General features: G+C 41.8%; 1 protein-coding gene across 6 annotated transcripts in view; it reads left to right on the top strand.

Moving 5' to 3' along the window:
* The window catches only part of septin9b (septin 9b), a 97876-nt gene that overhangs the window by 57325 nt on the left and 17483 nt on the right, over window positions 1-23068 (top strand). For 4 of the 6 annotated variants that reach the window (XM_033624062.2, XM_033624061.2, XM_033624060.2 and 1 more), the window contains one exon: window positions 17836-18021. In XM_033624062.2, coding sequence (XP_033479953.1) covers window positions 17836-18021 — 186 coding nt within the window. Of the gene's footprint in view, window positions 1-3813; window positions 3925-16906; window positions 17058-17835; window positions 18022-23068 lie in introns of those variants that run through there. The other 2 variants (XM_033624065.2, XM_033624066.2) reach the window with 2 other exon arrangements.

Genomic DNA, 23068 nt, shown 5'->3' with positions numbered 1-23068 from the left:
ATTTGGTGGCCTTCAGCAATCAGCCCTGACCTCCGGGCCAATCACGGAGCTCCCCGATGGGGCTCCTGGCATGCCAGTCATCACCGCATATTACTCTTCAGTTACCTCGCCAGCACACATGATTTGATGCTACCAAATGTTTGTGAGTGTTTTGAGACGAAGTGGTTGCTGTGTTTTAAAAGAAAAAAATGATGAAACACAACAAGAATCCCTTAATTTGAGCTTTGAAGAGCAGCAGTAAACTATAGTGACTTCACTGCATGAAAATCTGATTCAAGCAACCTTTTGTAATTAAACTTTGGAGGGACATTTTGATTGCACTCGTAAAACGGATTTCTTCTGCTGTTTTATAAATTCTGCCAATGAAAATGTGCCCGTATTCTGATGACTATGTAATGTACACAGAAAGCTGTGTGGTACACTGAAATCAGTCCACATGAAAATTGAATGCAAACACACATACTGTGCGTGTCCGCTGCCTTACACCATGAATCACCAAGCTTGGATTCTAATTGAATTTATTTGCCATAAATCTTTTGCTCAAAGCTTCTTTTTAGGCTCTCAGGAAGACTAATGAAATAAAACTCTGCACATACAGCAGACCCCTCCTTTGATCACTGGTTCCCACAGGAGGAAATGGTGGCTTCAGATACTGGTGGGCCATGAGTTTCACTGACAACATTGTTTATTGTTTAGTGAGAGCTATATATAATGTTTACTTTGCTGAAAGGAGATATACAGCGGAAATGTGTCAGAAAATTACCGAAAGCCCCCCAGAAAAAGCTGTTCTTCAGGCTTGCAGGACAGTAAAAACATTTACTTTCTGTGCTGTTTCCACACTAGAGGTGACAGATTTAGGACCTTGAGAAAACAGAATTTGCTGAGAGAAAAACCATTGCTTAACTGTTTTGCATCACTGCAATGACCTATGGATAAATCTGCTAGCCGATAAAATATTGACAGGCTAGAGCAGTAATAGAAACTGAAGGCCCATTAAAATGTTTTGATTAAGAAGCCGATAGGTTGTGCATGCCTATTGCTCTTCAAACACAATCAGTAGTGTTTGCTAGATACTGACATGAGATCAGTTTGTCAGTGTGGACATGGAAAGTTCATCTAAACCAAGATTCAGTGGTATAAAATTATTCACTTTTAAATTAAGTCAGCTGCATGTTTTGAGACCTATCAGACCTATAAATGGAAACTGTTAACAATATTGAATAAGGTTCAATAGCGTGCTGCACAGATTACCTGATACAAACACACAGACGGATGCCTTCATGCTTCTGTACATTTAGAATCACACCGAAACCACCAAGTGTGAGATTCAGCTCCAGCTTCAACAGGAAGGAAGCATTTTCTGCTGAATGTTATGAAAACCTCTCTCAGGCCTCCCGTCTGTGTGCTGATGGAAAAAAAAGTTGAGCCATATTAACAAAGGAACAAATGAATCACACTCCTTCCAGTCAGTCAGAATCGAATCAGTTTCATTACATTTCAGTTTCATTAGAGAACCTTTCTTTAATCATAAAAGCTATTCTTAGATAACATCTTTAACACGTCAACTACACTCATGTTTTGCAGTCAGCTGGGTTGGTGGTGATAAATGTAATTCGCTCTGTTGTGGTTGAACGTGGACACAGGAAGCACAGCTGAGCAATTCATATTTCCAGAGAACATTTGGGTTTTGGAACCATTTTCAACTGTTTTGCAGCCAATATTGACTTCATTGCAGCTTTATTCGCTCAAGTTGTTGGTGCATGGGGATTGCTGAGTGGTAGCAGGTCACCACAGCAAAATAAAAATAGAGAAAGCAAAACAGCAGCACAGAACATTTAAAACCATCGATGACAATCATCTGTATTTTAGTCAGAAACTCCTCTCTCTAAAAGGAATAGCGTGGCATCTTGGGAAATACAGTTAGATTATTATTTGGTGAGAGTTGAGATGAGAAGATTGATACCACGCTCACGTTTCTCCCTTAAATACGAAGCTAAAACCTGGAGAAGGTTAGCCTAGCTTAGCATAAAAACTGGACACAGGGCCAACAACTAGCCTGGGTCTCTCAAAAAGTAAAATTCCTGGTGTCTTTTCATCAATGTGAGGTTACCAGGCAACCAGCAGAGACTCCAGGAAGTCACTACACCTAGCCAAGATATAAGCCCCTTTTATGCTGCCTTGAACAGACGGTGTAAAAAGGGTTTGTTGCCACGCCATTCAGTATAAATGGTATGAGCGTGGGATTCTTGCCTTTAAGCCAGCAGTGGAGGTAGTAACAGCGCCTGATCAACATCTGTGTAAAAGAGACAGCTGGCAGGATGTGACAGGGGTGACTTTTGAAGACTTGTTATGGACACAACCCGCCACCGGGAGATCTAAATGCAGTAGTAGTTAGCAGCTAACTCGAAGAAAAAGACCAGTAGCTGAATATGACAATGAGGTACAGGAGCGCCTTAGCCTCTGAGCTGAGGATAAGATAAGCCGCCATAAAACAGGGATGGTAAATGACTGTTATTGCCATTTTATGCCATTGCTATTGTTTAGACGGACAATGACGGACCATATTGGCTGATGGAGACGGCGGACCCTGTTTGTGAATGAAATCCTTCTGTCTGGCAGTTCAGTGAAAACCTGACTAAAGTCAAGAGGGTGTGAGATTGAAACAGACTTGTTATATTAGGTAAGATTTTCTTTTTTTTTTTTAGCCATGAGCTCTTTAGCAGAAATGTTTTGTGTTTGTGGCATCATTTGCCAGCACATGGTAAATACACTTTGTTCTTTCAACATCGGGCTGTGTTAATGTGCTTATTGGCTGAGTAGTGTCTTGAATCCATCCTGGCAGTCTTTCAGACTCCCTTTTCAAATGATGCATACAGACTTGGGCCACCTGCTGGTATGGAGATTTATTTCCTTTCCGTGCAGGCACAGAATGTACATGCTAGGTGGCTGTTGGCTGTAGTCTTTGTGATGTGATGTTCTGTGCACCTTTTCGGCCAAGACACAGGCGACATGAGACGATACAACAGTCAGCCTACATCGCCACAAGATATTTAATGTCAGTTTAGTGTGTCTGGGCATTTTGAGATGCTGTTGGGTTAAACTTTGCCCCTGTTTTCAGTCTCTGTGCTAAGCTAAGCTAATCGTCTGCTTGCTCTAGCTTCATATCTAGCACACAAACATGAGGATGATATTAATGTCCTGAGCTGACTCTCAGCAAGGAAACAAACAAGCGTCCTTCCAAAAATGTCAGGCTTTTTTTGTTTTCTAAACTTAGAGATGGTCTGTTTTAGTCATGACTTTAGTCACGAGTCAACCACAGTTTTGAGGGATGGAGACTTTTGTGTGTTTGGCAGAGAGAAAGGGAGAGAGGGCCCTGGAGGATTGAAGGAAAGAGATGACCAAATGCTTTCAGCGCGCACATACACATAATCCAATACTCTTCTCTGTGAAACAAAGCAGTGGGAGGGAGAGAGCAGATGGACACACACAAGGATGGGGAAGTAAAAAGGATATTGCCTCTTGTCTTGTGCAAACACACAGACACATACATGCACACACACAGAAAATAATGAAAATAAATGTTCCTGTATTTTGACATAAACACACTCTCCCACTGTTTTTCAGTTTGATTAAACTTAAACACACACACACACACACACACACACACACACACACACAGGTTTTATCCCTAGTGGGCTTTACTCAATCGCACGTGGTTAGAGATAGCAGCTATCCACAATGTTCTCCATTCACTTTCTCTGAATGAGGGGTGTGGCTGCCGAATGCCTCCCCAGCCACTTGGGATGGCAATCACGTGACAGAGCTGTGGGCGTGGCCAGGGGGAGCAGCAGCAGCTCCAGCCTCACCAGCTGGAGCTGTGATTGAGAGAGGAAGAGAGAGAAGAGAAGGAGAGGAAAGGGTTGGGTGAGTTGTCGATTTTTATGTTTGCTGTGTGCTTTTCTGTCTTACAGGGAGAGCTGTGAATGATTCTGGGGAAAGAAGATGAAGGGGGAAAGAGAGAGAAACAGAAGGGGGGAGAGAGGGATGATTGGTGCTCTGAGGCTGTTGGTGTCAAAGTTAGTTAGCCAGGTGTCTCATGTGTGCTGTGTGGAACATGAAGTTTTGAGGTAAAGAGGTGGGGTGTGTTTTTGGCAGGAGATATGAAGAAAACCATTAATGTAGCGTGCAGGCCTTGTACTTTCTCATTTCTTTAATTTTTTACTCTCTCTATCCTTTCTCTTTCCCATTGTTCAGCCATTGGGGAGAGTTTGGGGGGGTCAGCACTGCCACTCCCCCCCTCCCTCCCCCTTTCTCCTCCTCACACTCCTCCCCTCTCCTTTTCTTTCTCCCTTTCCCTCCCATTGTGTCTTCAGCTCTGGAGCATGCATGGATAATCAATCTGCCATAATGGGACAGCATGTTGACCAATCAGGATAGCCCACCATTACTCTTAAAGGTCTCAGGTCTCTGGGGCTCTCTACAGTCATGTTTTCTCCTTTGGCCTCAGCTCTCGTCACATCAGACAGAGTTTCCAGCCTGACTTTGATCCAGTGCAGTGGATTAGCCAGGCTGATAGAGCCAAGCTGTTTCGACGTGATTTAATTTTGACAATCCCCTTGTGTCTGCTCTCCAGAGAGTTTGTTGTGAAGTTCAGCTAGAGTTGAGGAGTCGAACAGGTCATACTTTCAGTTTGATTTTTGCTCTTCCACGGGGAATAGTAAGAACTCCTCTTTTTCCCCTAACTCTTGTCAGATGCTTCTGGTGGGAAGAAAATTAGGTTGTAGTGAGTCACTTAGCTTTAATTTTGTGCCCTGGAGGCCAGAAAAACTTTTGAAATATCAGCCATCTTCCATGTTCTCAGCACATCACGTGGTCTGCTCTTTCCCAGTTTGCAGCACGGTGTCTGAATGGCTGCTTTGTTGGATGCTGCACCCAGAAAACCTTGTGAAGATGTAGAGATCCTTGCTTTGCACCAACCAGCCACATTGTATCTTCGTATTTTATAAGTAGAGTGATGCATTTGACCTTGCACATTGAGACAGCTGCATTAATAAAATGCACTTGTGTGCTTCCCTCATGTCACTGTAACTGCGTCCAACAGAGCATTATCGAATTAAGAAATTAATTTGGATTTATTTTCCCACAGTAGTCGGCCAGCAGTGTCAGTGTGGAGCTCAGCACACACAATACAGTTGATACCAGCAAATTCCTAATGCTGCCTCCTATCTGATTCACATAAAGCGTTATTACAATATGCTTTACAATAGGCGCCAGTTAAAGCCACTCAGCCATTGTTTGCATGTTTCTAATCAAATTAGCGTGCTGATAATTATGACTAATTCAATAACCACAGATAAACATTTCATTAGGATTGTTTGGGACCAGCGGCATGGAATATAGCCACACTGAAGTTTTTTCTTACTGTGGTTTAAGTCATTTGCACATTTGTGCTGCAGTTGCAAAGATCACAAACCTGATTCTTCAAAGGGGAATCCACCCCTGTATAGAATTAACCTGTTCTCTCCATCATGTCGGATGGTTTAGTACACTTTAGTTCCATGTTTTCCACCAAAGAATTTGCCCTGAAGGCAGCAGAGTTGAAAGAAGGGGAGGCGTGAACATGTTTTACAGTAAACAACCAGATTATTTGTCTGAAAATATTCTTTCCCACATTACGGTATGTCTTCATAGACCCCCCAGCTAATTGTATCCATGTGTGTATAACCTCATGTGGTCTTGTCTTCTTTTCCTGATCCATCAGCAAGTGATGAATGCATGTACTGTTACTCTTTTTGGGTTTCCCTCATTGGCACATTAAAGTAGAAAATAATGGACTAGCAGTCTTTTCGTAAAATGTAACAGTCAAAAGGAAACACATTGCTGCAAACACTTCTGGTGCTGCGTATCAATCTAGCTGCCCGTAGTGGGGGGATGTTTTCCGGTCTACATGTATGTCACAGGAGGGAGGAGGTCAGACATGTCATGTCCTGTTAGAGGTGACAGGTTATAGGCCTGGAGAGTTGGAGGGGAGCGGGTGATGTATGCCAGTTTGTGGTGTTCTCATGTACAGTGCTGGGGCAGTATTATGCCTCAAGCAAGGCATTATGGGTCATTGGTCACAGTGTTTTTAATTCTGGGATGATAATTGGATTTTAAAGGATGTTGTCTCAGGTGTGCACAAACAGATTTAAAGGAGCTATATGTAAGAAATCTAAAGCAAATAGTCATAAAATCCTCCTAATATGTCACAGAGACTAAGGAATAATGTTCATATAACATACTGATCTCACTGACAACAATAGTACAGCCAGAATATTCGCATTTTAAAAAAAATTTTACGGTCCGCAAATCATGTTTATGTTTTGAATTTGTGTTTTGGCCTGTTGCGCCACCCACCGCCGTCTACCAGTCACGCAGTCAGTAGAGTCTCAGCATCAGTTACAGTTACAACTGAGCTACAGCAGCACGGCAAGCAGCATTAGCAGTGTCCCGGTACATAACATTAGCAGTCTCCTCAGCTGTATCCCGGCAGCAGCGTTAGCAGCAGAGAAGCCGGACTTGCTCAAACGGTCCACTGGAAAACGGAAGATCAAGGACGCGGCGACGCGGTCCTGCCACGGCAGCCACCCGTGGGCAAACAAATCAGTCTCCAGCGTGCCGCTGTCCAGCAACCTCAAATCTGTAGGGGAGGGGGGGCGGACACGACTCGCGGCAGTATTTTGAATTTGAGTGCAGTAACCGTTTTGGCCACATTCTTACATACAGCGCCTTTAACTGTACAAGTAATCATTTGGTTTACACAAAGATGTTCAGAAACCTGTTCATCTTAGACCACACTGACAACAATTTTGTCCACTTATTTTTGTGTCTTGTGTTTCTCTTCACAGTTGGATTTATACACTTGGTTAAAGGAAAATGGTGAACTACTAAAGAGACCTAATTAGCGGTACAGTTTAAGGACAACCTACTGGTGTGACTCAGAGAAATAAGAACCATCTTCAAGTGCAGAAGTCAGCTCTGAACAGTGCGACGCTTCTCATTTCTTCCCATAAGTGCTACACAGTATCCACCGTTGAGACATTAAACCCAACTGGCCTTTTTCCAACTTCATACTCTCTTGGTTGTGTGATTTACTGCACCATGGGCTGTTCGTCCTTTCCCCTGTCCCAGTTCCCCTATTGCAGCTGTGGATGGGTCTGTGGCTGGACCATCCTAGTTCCCCATCCATGTTTCTCAGAAACGTTTCAGGCTTTGAGTTACGCTTGTGGTCAGTTGGCCTACAGTAATGAGAGCTGCCCAGAACAGCGGGCTCTTACAGTTGTACTCGGCACCACAATGACCGCCCTGCTGTGTTGGGTTTTGCTTTCTCATTTTCTCAGTCTCTGCTTGCAGCTATCGACCCAAACCGCGCTCACTCATGTTGTGTTTTTCAGCTCGTCACTGTTATTGTAGCATTTATCTTACATCTCATCCCTCCCTGGTCATGCACTTTACCTCGCTGACCTTTCATCTGCAGCTTTGTCTCTCCATTTCTTCTCACTCTTTCAGTCATTTTTAGGGGGTTTTGGGACAGGTCATTATCTACACTACCAGAAGTTTCCGTGTGGAGAGCCGTATTTCAGCACTGAGCAAACACCATCTGCTTTGCTCCCCGTTAGGCCAGGGGTCGCATTCTCAGTGGGCCAACACAAGTGACAAGGCTGAAGGATGATGTGGGCCAGTAGCATTCTTCAGACCATTTCTAAAGTGCCGACGTCTGTTTGTGTCGGCTGTAGCCATCATCGAGCCCACCGAACCTCATCGTCTTACACGGCAGTGAGTTGTTATGATGAGGAAACATGTCTGGATTTCTAAATCTCTGTGCACCTTTGGTTTCAAAGTGCGGATGGGGGATTGAGTGAGAGGGATTTCCTCTTGGATGTAGATGACAGCCCAGTAAGAACCTCCTCTATCCGCCCAGTTCCCTTCTGTCGACCTCACTCTGTCACTACCTACTGTAAATACACCATCATGTTATCTCCCTCAAACAGCATGCAGTGTAGCATTGAGCTCCTGGCCTGTGCTCCTTTAAAAACATGACATTGAAGTCACCACACCAGTCAAAATGCCAAATGCTTTCATAGAGATTTAAAGGGAAACTGATATTTTTCAACCCAGAGCCTATTTTCCATGTTTTTGTGTGTAAGTAATGAATGGACTTTTGATATTGGTCCAGTACTGAGAGAGAGCGCTGCAGCTGGCAGCCACAAACGGGCTGCAATGTTACCATTTGGGGCATTTGGCACTGTCGATGTACGTCCTCTAAAAGTGCTTGTTTTTGCCACTGACAGGCTCAAATTGTTATTACAGGTGTCTGGCAACAATATGGGAAAGACCCTACAGAGAAATAAAACGTTTCTCTTTACCTTTTGATTGATAAAGTCTATTTGTTATTATGTGTAACTAGGTCTTGCTCAAGGAGAGGCCTCGTTCTGAAATCTCGCGAGAGATGACTTGTTGCAAGAAGACAACGTTGGTAATGTTTGTGCAAGTTGGAGAGAGATGCACCGCAAAGACTTGCTGTGTCATAGAGAAACCTAGCTTAGTGTTATCTAAAAGATTTTCACTGTCATGGTTCATGGCTCTGATTCTGACGATGTAAAAAATACCTAGAAGATTTGGAAACAAGATTTGATGAACAAGAAGATTTCACACACAATGGCAAACAGACCGGGTCAGGGTAAAGAAAAATGTTTCATCTCTCTTTAGGGTGCTTTTGTATATTGTTGTCAGACTCATAATAACGATCTGAGCCTGTCAGTGGCAAAAACAAGCGGTTTTGATGAACATACATTGAATTTAAAATGTTTTATAATGTTGTCAAATAATTGTTGTCTACATGAGTAACTTAGTAAAACCATAGCAAAATGGGGTCTAGGTTGTAAAAATACCGAAGTTTCCCTTTAAGACATTGGCACTTCTGAATGTGTGGTTGGCCCACCATCAGACCTTTTACAGGGTGTAGACAAAACAGTATTAACACCTCTTGGAAAAGGACTTTTATGGGAAAAGAACACCTTAAGCCAGCACAGTAAATCATGACTGTAAGCACTGCCACAATGTAGCATCATATTCTCCTTCAGTCAGTTTGACCTTGTGGCTGCTGTTACTGTGTTTGGCCTATGCTGTGATTATTTTGACTGCAACCCCACTGACATGAATGCTTTGAAACTTCTTTGACCAATGCACCTGTGATCTGGGCACAGATGAAACAAAGTCATTCCTTGTGCTTCTTTAAAGCTTTGCATACCAAAGGACGATTGCCAGGTCTCTATACTGATGTTGACAAATGCTGAACTAATTGGCAACCAACCCAATATGGGCCACCTGTGCAGCAGTGCTTGTAGTTATGATTGCCTCAAAGTGTTTTTCAGTGAAGCTTAGTATTATTTCGTCTACTGCTGTTTCCCAAGTTTGGTCTAAGATCAGCACGAGGGCTTTTTTGCAAATGTTACTCAGTCTGGAAGCGTTTATATCAAAATATTAACTTAAAAAGGCCACACATATACTTATCCCATTCACCATCTGAACCTGTCTCAGCAGAGTACAGCAGGTTACACCTTCACTGCACTTAAATGCACAGCAGGTTTAAGCCACACTCTGCATAACAGATTGTCTGTCTTATTGTCACAGCAGGGGGTAAGTTCCACGTATTAGTGTCATTACTTATTATCAGGGAAATAAGCAATTAAAGTGGGCTTGAAAATGGCAGCGATGTGTTTAAATTGGAGTGTGTTTAATATGCTTGTGTCCCAAGTTGACACAGAGCATTTCTCATTTGAGACTCTGGCTTAAAAAGCTCATTCTTTACCCGACCGTACTCATAAAACTACCTCATAAAATTTTTAGATGATATTAAACTGAGCATATGTTAATCCTGTATTCATGTGACACACTGAATCACTGTCAGTCAACTCTGTGTGTTGCCTTCTTTTTTCTGGACCCTCCATCAATTTCATCCAGACTTCAGCAGACATAAAACTTAACGATCTCTTCCTCTTCAGAAGGAGACACCAAAGGGCCAGTGGAAATGTCATCTCCAGTTTAAGAAAGAGAAAGTGGGGGAGAAAAGAGAGAGGAAAACACAGTCGCATAGGAAAGGGAACTTTTCAACTGAACTGTTTCACCTCATGGGAACCATGTTTTTTTCTTAAATAACAGAGCAGACCGTGTTTAAGAGCTGTCAGTAACGGTGTGTGATTGGAAGAACAGGCGTGATAACTTATTTTCCCAAAGCACAAACCCTTATGGAGTGACCTGACAGCTACTGAACATATGCTTAAACAGACTGAAGGCAGGGAGGGGAAGAAAACCAGGTATCTTGTTGGGAAAGTTATTTCAGTGAAGTGTCCCACAAAACTTTTCATTAAAGGTAATGTTGTTTGCTATAAGTGAAAGGGTTTAATTTATGGTTAAACATCCTTTGTAATGACCACTGGACTGAACATAACATTCAGGGTAGTCTTGTCCTCAGTACATGACTAGTTTATGATGAAAACTGGAGATAATTTAAAGTTGTCTTCATTTGATTACTGATTTGGCATTCTGATGATTGTCAGTGCAACAAAGTCCAATTCCATGTGCCAACACAACAAAACAGTTAATTATTGTTTGAGGTCTCATTTCCCTGCATCTGTGTCCCGTATGACGGCAACAGGCTTTTGCAAACAATTCATCTTCGAGGTAGAGCAAAACATCAGCATGCACATTTAAACTGTAGGCAGAATTTGTGTGATGAACTGTTTGAATCCAAAACTGAAAACAAATTATGGTCAGCTATAAAAATCCTCCCACGTAGGCCAGTTCCTCATGTAGAGCGTCAGTCATCAACCACACTCATTTAAACAGTTTGGCTCATCTGCACTAATTACATGTTGTGCATGCCATGAATCATTTTACTGATTTCTTTTTGTCTCCTTCTCCCCCTTTCTGCAGGGTATTTACTGTACTGATATTGTCAGGGCTGGAGTTAAACAATAACACACACAAACCTCCTTTCTCATGTAATTTAAAGCAGGGCTGAAAAGTGGTGAAGTGGCGCTTGTGGATCGAAGGAAACTGAATTTCTTTGGTTTTTAAGAGGTTTCTTGAGAAGACAATGAAGCCTTTGTTTCTGGCATTGGCACGTTCAAGTTCCACTCAGTGAATATTAAATGTAGGGTTGGATGTGATGTGCCTGATGGGATTTTAATGAAAGGCTTGAGTGGGGAGTGTTGAGTTATGTGTGAGTCTGGAGTGGGAAGGGGATTCTCTGTTACAGCAAAACAGAAACTTGTATCTGATCGAAGGGGAACATTTTGTGTTGGTTTCCCGGGAGAGTTATGTTAAAGGTCAGTTTGAGGAAGTGGGTTTGATGCTTCAGGATGGTGGTTATTGATATCTGTCAGCTAATTGTTTACATGTTACATACTTCTTGAAAAATTAACTTGATGTATTCATTTTCTGTGAAGGTTGAGGCCAAACAAGAATGCTGCCTGAAAGCAGTTTTGTGTTTTCTGGTCTCTACTGAGCTATGCTGGCGTTCGGGATTAACAAGAATAAATTATGCTGTATATGTCAGACTATAATGTTTTTCAAGAGTGCTTTTCAGTTGAGTGCTCTCTCACTTCAAGACAGTTTATTACTTTTGCCCTGCCTAAAATAATGAACTGGATGCAACCAAGAGGTTTATATTAAGAAGCTTGTCCACACACAATAAAGACATTAGTACTTATTTTACCTTACTTTTCACTGTTTCTTCACAATACATAGGATATCATGTGGATGAAAAATAGTCCCTGGGAAGCTCAATAAAAAGAGTGATAGTTCATATGTCAATTGCTCACCCCAATTTGTATTTCTTGCAAGTGAAAGAAGAATCCAAAAGATGAAGAAAATTTTTGATTTATTGAAGTCATAGGTGACTGTGTTTTTCAACAGCAAAACTATATCAAAACAACAGTGAAACTTTCCTCTTTAAAGCCAGATTCCATTGAGAAAAATTCCATTGTGTGACTTTGATGAATCTGAACTAATCCTTTGAAAAACCAAAGTCATACAATAACATAAACAAAAAAACTGATCAAGGAAGCGAGAGACCAACTGACCCCAAGTTCAGTGAGGTAAAATTACTGTTTTTGTTAATGGAGTCTGGCTTTAAAGAGTAAATAGATTAGGTTTAATTTTTAGTTCAGTTCCCCGTAAGGAACATTTGTCTGTTTAGGAAGTACTGAGCGTACGATTGGATAAATGTGCTTGGATTGAGTTGTGTGAGAGTTTGTAAACTGATGTTTTGATATAGTTTTGCTGTTGTGGAAGTGTTTGCCTATGACTTCAGTAACTCAAGAATGTTCTAGGTCCTTGGATTCTTCATTCACCAGAGGTAGGCAAGGAAAGCAGTCCATGCAACACAGGGTGAGTAATTGATTTACAAATGGTCATTTGGGGGAGTGAAGTATTCATTTAAAGGAGCACTTGATTTAGCTTTGCACTTCCATAAGGTTGGGGGACTTAAGAGAGACAGATTTGAAGAATTGTCAAAACTAAAACAGCGGAGGCCGAGATATTCTGACTTTTAGCCCCTAATATGGGTCATGATTCAAAAACATTGGATCCTTGGTAGCATTTTTCATCTTGTCCTCCCTGCCTGGTAAATGTCCACCTTTTTACAAATTTGTAGCACAGGCTTTCTGTTTAAAAAAAAAAAAAAAGCATCTCCAAGCTCAAGCTGAGATAACCCTGATGACTGCAGGGTTATTTCCTCAGACTTGACAAGGCTCCCTGCAGGGCCACAGAAAACATCATCTGCTTTCACAAGCTGAGCAGCACTCCATGTGACACATTAGATGACATTTAATGTGTAAACATTGTGGAGTACCCATTGTAAGCTACAAACTGTTTTCGTGCGGCTATAAATGCTGTGGTTTTGTCTGCTGTGAAGCCCTTGGTGACAAACAGGAAACCAAACAACTACCATAATGCAGATAAAACACACGACTCATGTTTCATAGGGTTACTGTATGAGTGAAATACAAGCACTGAAACACATACAGTGACTTTTCACCAATGGTTTTAACACTGCAGGCCATGAATATAAAGCACAGTGTCATCTTCAGATATGTAAGGATAAGTAAATGCCAACGATGAAACTTGCAGCAGCCCTCATTCAAGTTTAAGTGCTCTCATTTGAAGATAAAGTCCTCTCTTTGATGGGATCTATCCATTCATGCAAAGAAAAAGGCTGAACTCATCTCCATTCATTACACAAAGCTCTCAAATCAGCTAATCCTGAAATGCCGCTTTCGTGTGTCACGAGGCAAAAAAGAAAAAAAAAAATCCTCTGCCTACAGTGATGTGTTTATTGGAAGCAATCTTCACACATAACATCTGTCTGCACTTTTTGAAAGATGTTTTCATTTGGAGACTTTGCACAGATGAAGGGAGATTAAAGCAGCAGACCAAATATTTTGATGTGTTTTCTAATTGAGGGGTCAGTTTAGGTTCATTAACACACCTGTTTGGTCGTCTTCCTGTATTATTCATTTGAATGATCTGTGCACCCCACCGGTGTGGCTTTTTTTGGCTTCAGTTAAATGAAACACCACTCTTGGAAGGAAGTTTACTTCAGTGAAATCTCGCATGTCAGATACATTGTTCAATTTTCGATGCACTCATTGGGTCTGCCTCGTATGAGAACAGTTAGGATTCAACGGCTGAGGCCACTGAGTTGTGATCTGAGTCATACTGTATGTCTGTAATGAGGTTACTCATGCAGAAATGTAGTTCGCCATGGCAAAGGTTATTGACGCTTTCTTTGTGGAACATCATAACGCTCCAACGCAGATCTGACTCATGAAGAGAGGCTTTGTTGCAGATGTAAATGGCAGAACTGTCACTCTGATACATAAGGCATATAAATAGTGATGTAAAAAAGCAGTGGAAGAGGATTGCTAATGGCCAGCTCATCTTTAGCCTGGAGAATTAAATCATTAGGAAGCAGTGCTGATGAAAATGAAAGTGCTCAGTTGGACTGTTCGAGAAAGAGAAGTGAATATTGAAGCAGCAGGGTGGTTTGCGAGCTGGGTTACATTTTTGACTCTTTTGAATTTCGTTTTTTCCACTGCATGTATGACTCCCATTTGACACTTTACTATGCTTTGTGTGCTTGCCTCCGCTACAGTGTGACTGTTTGTCTATTCTTAGAGAGCAGCCATGAAGGCCAGCAGATGGCCCATGGCTGGCATTGTCATGGTGCCCAGGAGGCAGTTTGGCTGCAGATCTGGAGTATGTCATTAGAGCTAATCTACATTCTGTCATTCAAGAGGCTACTGATGCAATCGGGGCTCAATGTTAATAGAGTTCAGTGCGGGGCTAGCCAAATGACACTATGCAAACATTTGCAAACACATCTCACGGGCTCAAGATGAATCGATCCAAATGCCTCAGGATTATTGTATCATTTTCCAAGACGCTGCTTTTCTCTGTTAGGTTTTTTGAGGACAGCAATGCAGCGCTAAATCAGCTTTAGTCCACCATGATGAGGTATTCACAGGGGGTTCATGTTACAGCATGGATTGAACCCTACCCCTGCTTGCTTTATTTCTTTTACCAGCAAAGTGAATGTCCTTGCATGAGGGGAAACTGCCTCTTTGGTTGTGGAAATTACTGCGCAAAAACAAAATCTTGTACACTGATGATTTACTGACTGATGATAGCCATGGGGGGGGGGGGGATTTCTCTTATTTTCCCAAGACTTTTGCAGTGGATTTGTCAAGTTTTAGCCAAGCCACATGTGGTATCACAGTACAGTTCATCCAGTAGACTGTCTGAGGATTAAAAGTTGGAAAGACTGATGAATAGACTTTTGAGGGTGTGGTACCTTTTCTCATGGTCCAAAATTGTAGCTTTTATTCTTATTTGGAATGTATTGAGTTCAGAGATATTCAGCGCACTCATCACTGCTCCCATGACTTTGGATTTTTAAGGTGTGCAAGTATCTTGGAGAATGAGATGTCAGTGCATGTTCTTATACCATGTATAGCTTTAGTGCATATGTATGATTTGTGAAGTAGAAAAGGCTGATATGTTCATTCACATTGTTTAATTAAAGCCCCAATCAGCCAGTGTTACTTCCTGTTTTTGCTTCTGTCTTACTCAGAGAATGGGGGTGTTCCCATGGATGTATAAGAGAGATGAATACAGCTTTGGAGGCGGGGCCTCATTCATTCCTATAAAAAAGTTGCTCAGTGGCGCATGAAGCCAAAAAAGTTGGAATTCCGGAGTGTAAAATCATCCGGATCTTCCTTATCATTTGGTCCGTAGAGCAAGCATGCCTGAGACTTTGCCGGCCAAGTGGCTAACTTCTACCATCTGAACCGGCTTCTTCCGTTTTAGCCCTTCACTAACTTGAACGGGGATAAAATTGTTTAACTGTGTGGCTCTTCTAGACTTTCAAACGTTATTGAACAATTCATCAAATATTGACTGTGAAACAAGTTATTTCCTGTGATGCTGAAAAAAATAAATCCACTGATTTAGAGACGTCTCCTTGGAAGTGTAAGTCTATGGGGAAAAGTATTGATGGATCCAAAAGTATTAGTTACACGGTTTGGCCACTGTGTCAAATGGGCTTCAAAGTCCTTCATAGAGGCCTGGGGTGTGGTTAATAGTCGATTATAATCCATTACCATGGCAACCAGACTGCTGTTATAGTGTAGGCTATATGTCAAAGTGATAGTATGGATATTAGCATAGATAGAAATAGTGGTCACTCTAAAATAAGTTGTGAGGTGGAGGTTATTTTTGCCACGTCCTTCACCTAAAGGTAATATGGATATGGCTCTAACTTAAGTCTGCTTTCAGTTATTTCTGAATGATGACAATTTATTTAACTGAAAGTTGATCAGAGCAACTACTTTGTTTGCTACTTTGCACAACGGCAACTTCATGTGGTTAATGAGACATAACAGTGCACCTGCGCAAACTTGGAGGACGATGTATGACCTGCAGCTTCTAGTACAGACATATGTCATCTTCCTGTTTTGTCAACAACCTTCTTTTTTCAACGTTGAACACAAAATTAAGTTATCTGTCAAAAAATACTTGGCCAACAATGTGGCTTATCAACATTGTCAGGAAATGCCCACATACACTGCAGTGGGGCTCTAAGTGGTGGTTACACTGAATCTTTCAAGGTATACCATCAACTTTGTGTAAATGTGTGTTTCAGTTTCCTGTGAGACAGGTCCCAGTTGTGCCCTTAAATTAAAAGCACCCACAGTGCTACAAGGGCTGCACAACATGGTTATTAGCAACACTTTTTCCAGGACAAAGTCACAGAGACCCAAAGAAGTGGAAAGTCTGTACTTCATAGTTACAGTAAAAGCTGGAAAATTGATACTCTTAGCAAGGTCACATGCCTCTTACAGCCTCCCACTGTTTTCTGTGACTCTATCTTGCACTGTCTCCTCTGAGGGTCCAGGAAGGCGAAGGTCTGACCGGGAAAATTAGATATCAGAAAATGTTCCACTGTTATTTGTGCAGCATTTAAATTCTTATCACCAGTGTTACAGGAAGGCTGTCACTGTGTCATGTCAGGCAGACAAATCAAAGGCACAAAGCCTTCTATGTTCTTCAGCAAAAAGCTTACAGATGCTGGCGTCTTGAACAGTCAATTTTGTGTTATTTGAGAAAAATAATCGACCCAACACAGAACCTGACACACAGAACTATTACAGCTACAGTGTACTGCACCTACATGTATGTGGAGTCAGGATGGATGCCTCCCCTCAGCTTCAGGTATATGTGTCTGTGGTTTGTAGTGTCTGTTACTGCAAACCTCACACAGACAATACCACAAGTTTCTCTCACAGCACAGGAAATCTTGTCTCCTCCTACATTGTGTGTGTGAGTCTCTGCTGCTGCAAGCACATACTAGCACATTTGGCAGAGTCGGGCTGTGTTTTAGTCTGCTTGTTGCAGCGTTGCCTTGGCACACAGCCTTCGTCTTCTACACAACAATTGATCCTCCTTAAAGTGAGGTAAGCCGTGATTTGTAGTTGGCAGTGCTTTCCCCCGACGAGGGCTGTTCATTTTGTCTTCCTAATCCTTTTAGGATTATGAAATTTGCCTCTAATCTACAGCTGCACCGCTTCACTTTGGTTACAACTTCCACATCGTTTATTTCTGAAAAGTCAGAATTTCTCTTGCGGGCTGTGCTGCTAACATGAGGTAGTTGATAATCAAAATGTATGCAACATTAAGCAGCAGCAGATGTGTGCCTGTCCCTATAAGATTTATTGGCTAGTTTTACCAGTTGAGTGTATGCACTGGAGTAAGGACCACTGGGAAAAAAATAATTCTTTATTGAACAGTTATGGGAATGTTTATCTTGTTGTTTTATGTTTGCATGCACACCTGCACATGTGTGCACATGTTTTCCTGCTGGCACAAGTTGAGTTTTTGGCAGACAGCGTAAAAGACAGATTAACACCTCTCAGTGTTGTCTTGCATAAAGGCGGTCGCTCACAAATGTGAATTTTAAGTCTGATGCATCCGGTTTCACACAGGAAGTGAACTGCTCAGATCACTATCTTCTGTGGTCCTCATGCCGAACACTGCAGTTAATATGATTTTACATACATTTTTGTACTCAGTCTTGCAGTTGTTTTTCTAAGTTACTGCATCCATTTTTATTACTAACTTAATGCATGCACTTCACTGCTTAAAAGTCTTGTGTGTGATATACCATATGAATATAAGATATAAATAAACATCTCTTAATTTCCTTGCCTTTTCTCTTTATTCTGCGTCCCACAGGGTCAGAGGTCAGTCTGAGCCACAGCAACATGTCAGAGTCCGCCAAGCCCCACCTCCCCAACCCACAGGGAAAGGGGGACAAGACCCATGGCAGCGACTTCAGCTATGTGGGCATCGATGCCATCCTGGAGCAGATGAGGAGGAAGGCCATGAAGCAGGGCTTTGAGCTCAACATCATGGTTGTGGGTGAGTCTGACATTCACACATTAAATTCACCACTTAACAAAAACAGTCTAAAGGTTTTGTTGGTCACTTGCAACTTGAGTCCACACATGGACACTCAAAACAATTTTAAAAACACCCAGAACAACAGCAAGATGGGCACGATTTTTTGGCTCTCCAATTGCACCAAAAACGCTTGTAGAGTCCTTGTTTTAAGTGTTCAGTGCGCTTGACCTTTCTTGCTGTTGTAGTGTTATTTTGTGGTGTTAACCCTAACCTTGTCTCCCACACATTACATTCATATGCAGCTAATTTGCAATAGATTTGGTTAAACCTTCAGTTAAAGGAGCTTTATACGATATTCAGAGCATTAACATAGGATCAAAGTACTATTTGCTATGTAAATGTAATGTAATGGAGTCATGGCATCCTGAGTAGAGAATGAAGTCACACTACCTGTGTGTGTTGTAATCCAAGCTTCTCCTTTTGTTGTTGTGGTAGACGGTCCAGCTAGTCGTGCATGTGAGTCCCTGTGACTAGCTAAACAGTCCCACTCTGCATGATGCTCGTATGGTGCTTAAACAGTGTTTACCACTGATATCGTGACCCCATTATTGTACTGTAGAAGCGTAGCCCTCCAGTTCCCTCCCTGGTTAACATTGTTAGCTCTGTCAGCACTGTTGCTGTTGTTAAGCACTGTTTATGGAGTTAACACCGTTAGCTGCTAGTTGCCGGCTCAGTTACAGCCATATTGAGAGCTGTGTGCAGACAATCTCAATCAGACTCTGAATCTCTGAATATTGTATAGAACTGCTTCAACTATGCTTTAGTTGCTGTGAGTAGGTATCATGAGGACAAATGAAACTGTAAGAGGTTGAAAACATGTGTTGCTAATGCTAAATAATTATGCTTATAAAAAAAAAACTTGTATGAGAAAAGGTTTGTCACCACATATGACTACAACTACAAAAATGTAGTATGATGTAAAGATTAGCTAATGTTTCCATCCAGCCTGACCTTGAGCTTTTACATTGAGCTTGATTACACCTCCATGTTAGATTTGGATACAACTCCTAAAATCTAAACTGACACAGATGTATCTGAGAAGGCTTGAGGCTGTAATTGCTTCCAAATGTTTACAACAGTTATTGACTCAGTACTGAATTCAGCAAAAAAGATCAGAAGGCATTTTCAATTTAAAAAAAAAAAGCAGAACAAAGCTCAGACAACAGGATGCCATACACAGCATGCTTAGTTGGCAGACTCTCTCTGATCTGGAAAAGACCTTCTCTATTCTTTTTCTTTATTACATTATCATGAATCTTCTCCTTGGCTGTCCTTTGATGCAGTCAAACACCAGAAAATAAATAAAAATCTGTGTTTGTGTGTGTGGTTCTGCTTGAGCTGTTTAGTTAAGAGTCAGCCAGCATGGTGCCTCCCTCAACAAGCTCTTTTCTTTGTGTCAATGATGTAACAAACAAACACACTTGAGTGGACAAAAGGAGGCTGTCAGTGCTGCGAAAGTGGCATAATGATGGCGATTACTTAGACGAGCTGTAGCAGCTACTTACCACCAGTGGCTGTAGATACAGATTACTCATGAGGAGTAGGTTGAAAAGCCTCAGCTACATCCCGACTGGATTTTTAAGCCTTGCTGTTTGTTTGGATCATATTAGCATGGTGGTGGTTATAGAATGCAGTCAGTCTGATTTCAGGCCCTGCGGGGCAGGGTTTTGTACATGCAGCTAAGATGACAAGTTGCCACAACTCCAAGGAGGACCGATAAAGTTCATCAAAAGAGGCATTTTGATTTATAGATGTAAGGGAATGAAGTGAAAGAGTAAGACAGTGAGAAACTAAAGTGATCTAACTGCACATTTCTACATAACACCAACATGTATCCACTTGTGGTGCATTGACACCTAAATGAAACTTGTGTCGTGAGATGATTTAACACTGTGTTGTAAAATGATACTCTCACACCGTGCACACTGGAGTAGAATACAATCAAAGTTCACAATAGAAAAGAACAATAATGAGTTTAAACCTGTGTGAAGTGTTTTTTGATTGCCAGAGGGAGCTTTGATATGCAGTGCTATGGCAACGTATCAAGTTCCTCTGGGTAATGCATTGGCAGATAGTTGCCTAACATCTCAGGGGAGTCCTGTTTCTCACTGTAAGGCTAGTATTAACCTGCCTTTACACCTGGTCCATAAAATCCTGAGAAAAATGTCTTTGTTTTATTAGATGTTGACTTTATTTGTCACTCCTTAGAAACTGGGTGGCATGAGGTTGTGGAGGTGTTCGTGATACAGTGTTCTCCCATTGCGCAAGACTACAGTATAGAAACTAGCAGGACTTCATAGCTTTTCAATGTTTAGTCTGTATACATTTCCTGATTTTGACCGTGTAGTTTTCTTTATCTAGCCATTACCTGTGATTTAAAAGTGTAGAGTTAAAGACATCATGAAAGAGTCACTAGCCATGCTAGCAGCTCTTTGAAGCTGTACGCTTTGAGCTAAATGCTAACATCAGCATGCTAACATTCTTGCAATGACAATCTAAAAGTTAAGTGGGTATATGTATTATCATGTTGAATTATCTTAGTTATTGTGGACTCGAGTCAGACTCAAGTCGCAAATTTGATGAATTTAGACTTGACTTGACCAGATCCAAAAAATAATTGCAACTAGATTTGGACTTTAAAGGGATAGTGTACTCAAAAATGAAAATTCAGCCATTATCTACTCACCCATATGCTGAGGGAGGCTCAGGTACAGTTTTAGAGTCCTCACAACACTTCCGGAGATCCCAGGGGAGAGGAGGTAGCAACAAAACTAATGGAGGCTTACGGCACCCCAGATTCAAACGTCCAAAAACACATCATAATTGAAACCACAAAATATTTCCATACTGCTTGCCCGTAGTGATCCAAGTGTCCTGAAGCCCCAACATAAAAAAAAACGTCATTTAAACTCTGTTTTTAGCCTCATTGTAGCCTGTAGCTCTGACTGCCTCTCTGTGCACCGCGCTCACGTGTGCGTGCTTGCGTGCAAGACCAGCAAAAGCACATGAACACGGTGCCCATGTCTCACGGTCTCGTGCAAGCGCACACATGTGAGCGCGGTGCCCAGAGAAGCAGTCAGAGCTACAGGCTACAATGAGGGTAAAAACAGAGTTCAAATGACTTTTTTCCAAACAGTTTTTTATGTCAGGGCTTCAGGACTTTTGGATCACTACGGATGAGCAGTATGGAAATATTTTGTGGTTTCAATTATGTGTTTTTGGACATTTGAATCTGGGGCGCCGTAAGCCATTAGGTGGAGTTTTGTTGCTACGTCCTTTCCCGTGGGATCTCCCCAAGGGATGTGAGGACTCTAAAACTTCACCTGAGCCTCCCTCGGCATATGGGTGAGTAGATAATGACTGAATGTTCATCTTTGGGTGCACTATCCCTTTAACACCAATGATTCCTGACTTCGCTTGGACCTTCTGACTTGAAGATACTTGATACCTTCACCCACGACCAAAGATTAGAAAGTGTTTTGTTTAAAAAGTGTTTCACAATTCAGTAAATTTCCCCTCATTTCATGGGTCAGCTAACACTGAAACTTTTTATTCCCAGCAAGTCGACGGTTAATTCCCCAGATCCGCTTTATTTTTGAACTGATCCAACAGCATCTTGTCAAGATGCAGGAAAGAATCATGAAGAAGATGTTATGTTGCTGAGAGCCAGTTTAAAAAAAAAAAAAAGAAAAAATGATACCAAAGATAAAGTCACAAAAACTGCATGGTAAAAAGTATTCAGGATTTTTTAAAATTTAATACATTACTACCCTGTTGTTTACTTGAGTGCAAAGACTTGAGACTTACTTGTGACTTGCAGAACAATAACTTGGTCCACCACTGAAAACTAGAGCATCTTTTGTGATCCTAAAAAAGTTTCCGTCGGCCAACAGACTTTTCACTTGGATGGCCAGTGAGGACGTGAAAGGTTAGAGCAGCCGTGGTCTTGGCCGTGTCCACTGTGGTCTCCTCTGTGAGACGCATTTGCCTAATCCCTGCCCTCAGCCAGCTGACCTTTTGATTTCCACCATACACAGCAGAGAGGGCAGCCAGGGTGTCTTAGTGTGTGTGTGAGAGAGAAAATGTGTGTGTGTGTGTGTGGGTGAATGCAAGCATCTGAGCAGACTGCATGTAGGGTGTGTGTGAAAGAGCAAGTGTGCGACGGAGACGGAGAGAGCGGTGGAAAAGGCCGCCCTGGGTGTCACAGAGGGCCTGGCAGCTTGGCAACGCTCCACACGCCACAGTGGATGCCCATAGGGGCTGTGAACGGAGAAATATGGGGGGAAATGAAACAGCCACGAGAGTTGGTGTATGTGTGTGAATGCATATGTATGTGTGTATCCCTTTTATGCAAGAATTATTCAATAATTCAAAAGAATAACAGTTTTGCTGCCCTAGCTGTTACACAAATTATCTTTATGTGTTTCCAAGGACTAACCAAACAAGTAATGTCCTGAATGTATGAAAAAACCTTGGAAAATCAAAGTCACCTTTTTTCAATTTGGACTTTTCTCAGTCTTATCTTGTATTTTGAACCTACAGTTTTCTGTAAGTGTCTTATTCTGATGGGGTCGCACAATAAATAAAAATGGATTGGATCATGATTTGATGCACAGAGGTTGTGTGTCATTGAGATACTAATAAGTAGCATGTGTGCACAGTCCACAACTGTTTATTGTTATATATGTCATATTGGTTATCCCCTGGTGGTTTGAGTACAGTGATACATCTTAAAATAGTTTAAAAAATGGCTTTTGTGTGTGTCTGCATGTGTGTGTGGTCTCTACCATACATCTGTCCTCTTGGCCTCCACAGCTTGCCTGTCTGACCCTGCAGCTGTCCTGCTGTGCTCATCTTCTGTTGACACACACATGCACACACACCCACTCACTTCACAATCCATACATTATGGATGATGTCATGTGCATATTCAATCTCGCTGGTTTTGTGGGTAAAGATCCTTAAAGAAACTCTTGTTTTAGAATTGAATGAGGCTCTTGTCCTT

The sequence above is a fragment of the Epinephelus lanceolatus genome, chromosome 3 (assembly GCF_041903045.1).
Source record: "Epinephelus lanceolatus isolate andai-2023 chromosome 3, ASM4190304v1, whole genome shotgun sequence".
NCBI lineage: Eukaryota > Metazoa > Chordata > Actinopteri > Perciformes > Serranidae > Epinephelus > Epinephelus lanceolatus.
The sequence above is the reverse complement of the archived record's forward strand: the minus strand, read 5'-3'. Positions and strand labels throughout refer to the sequence as shown.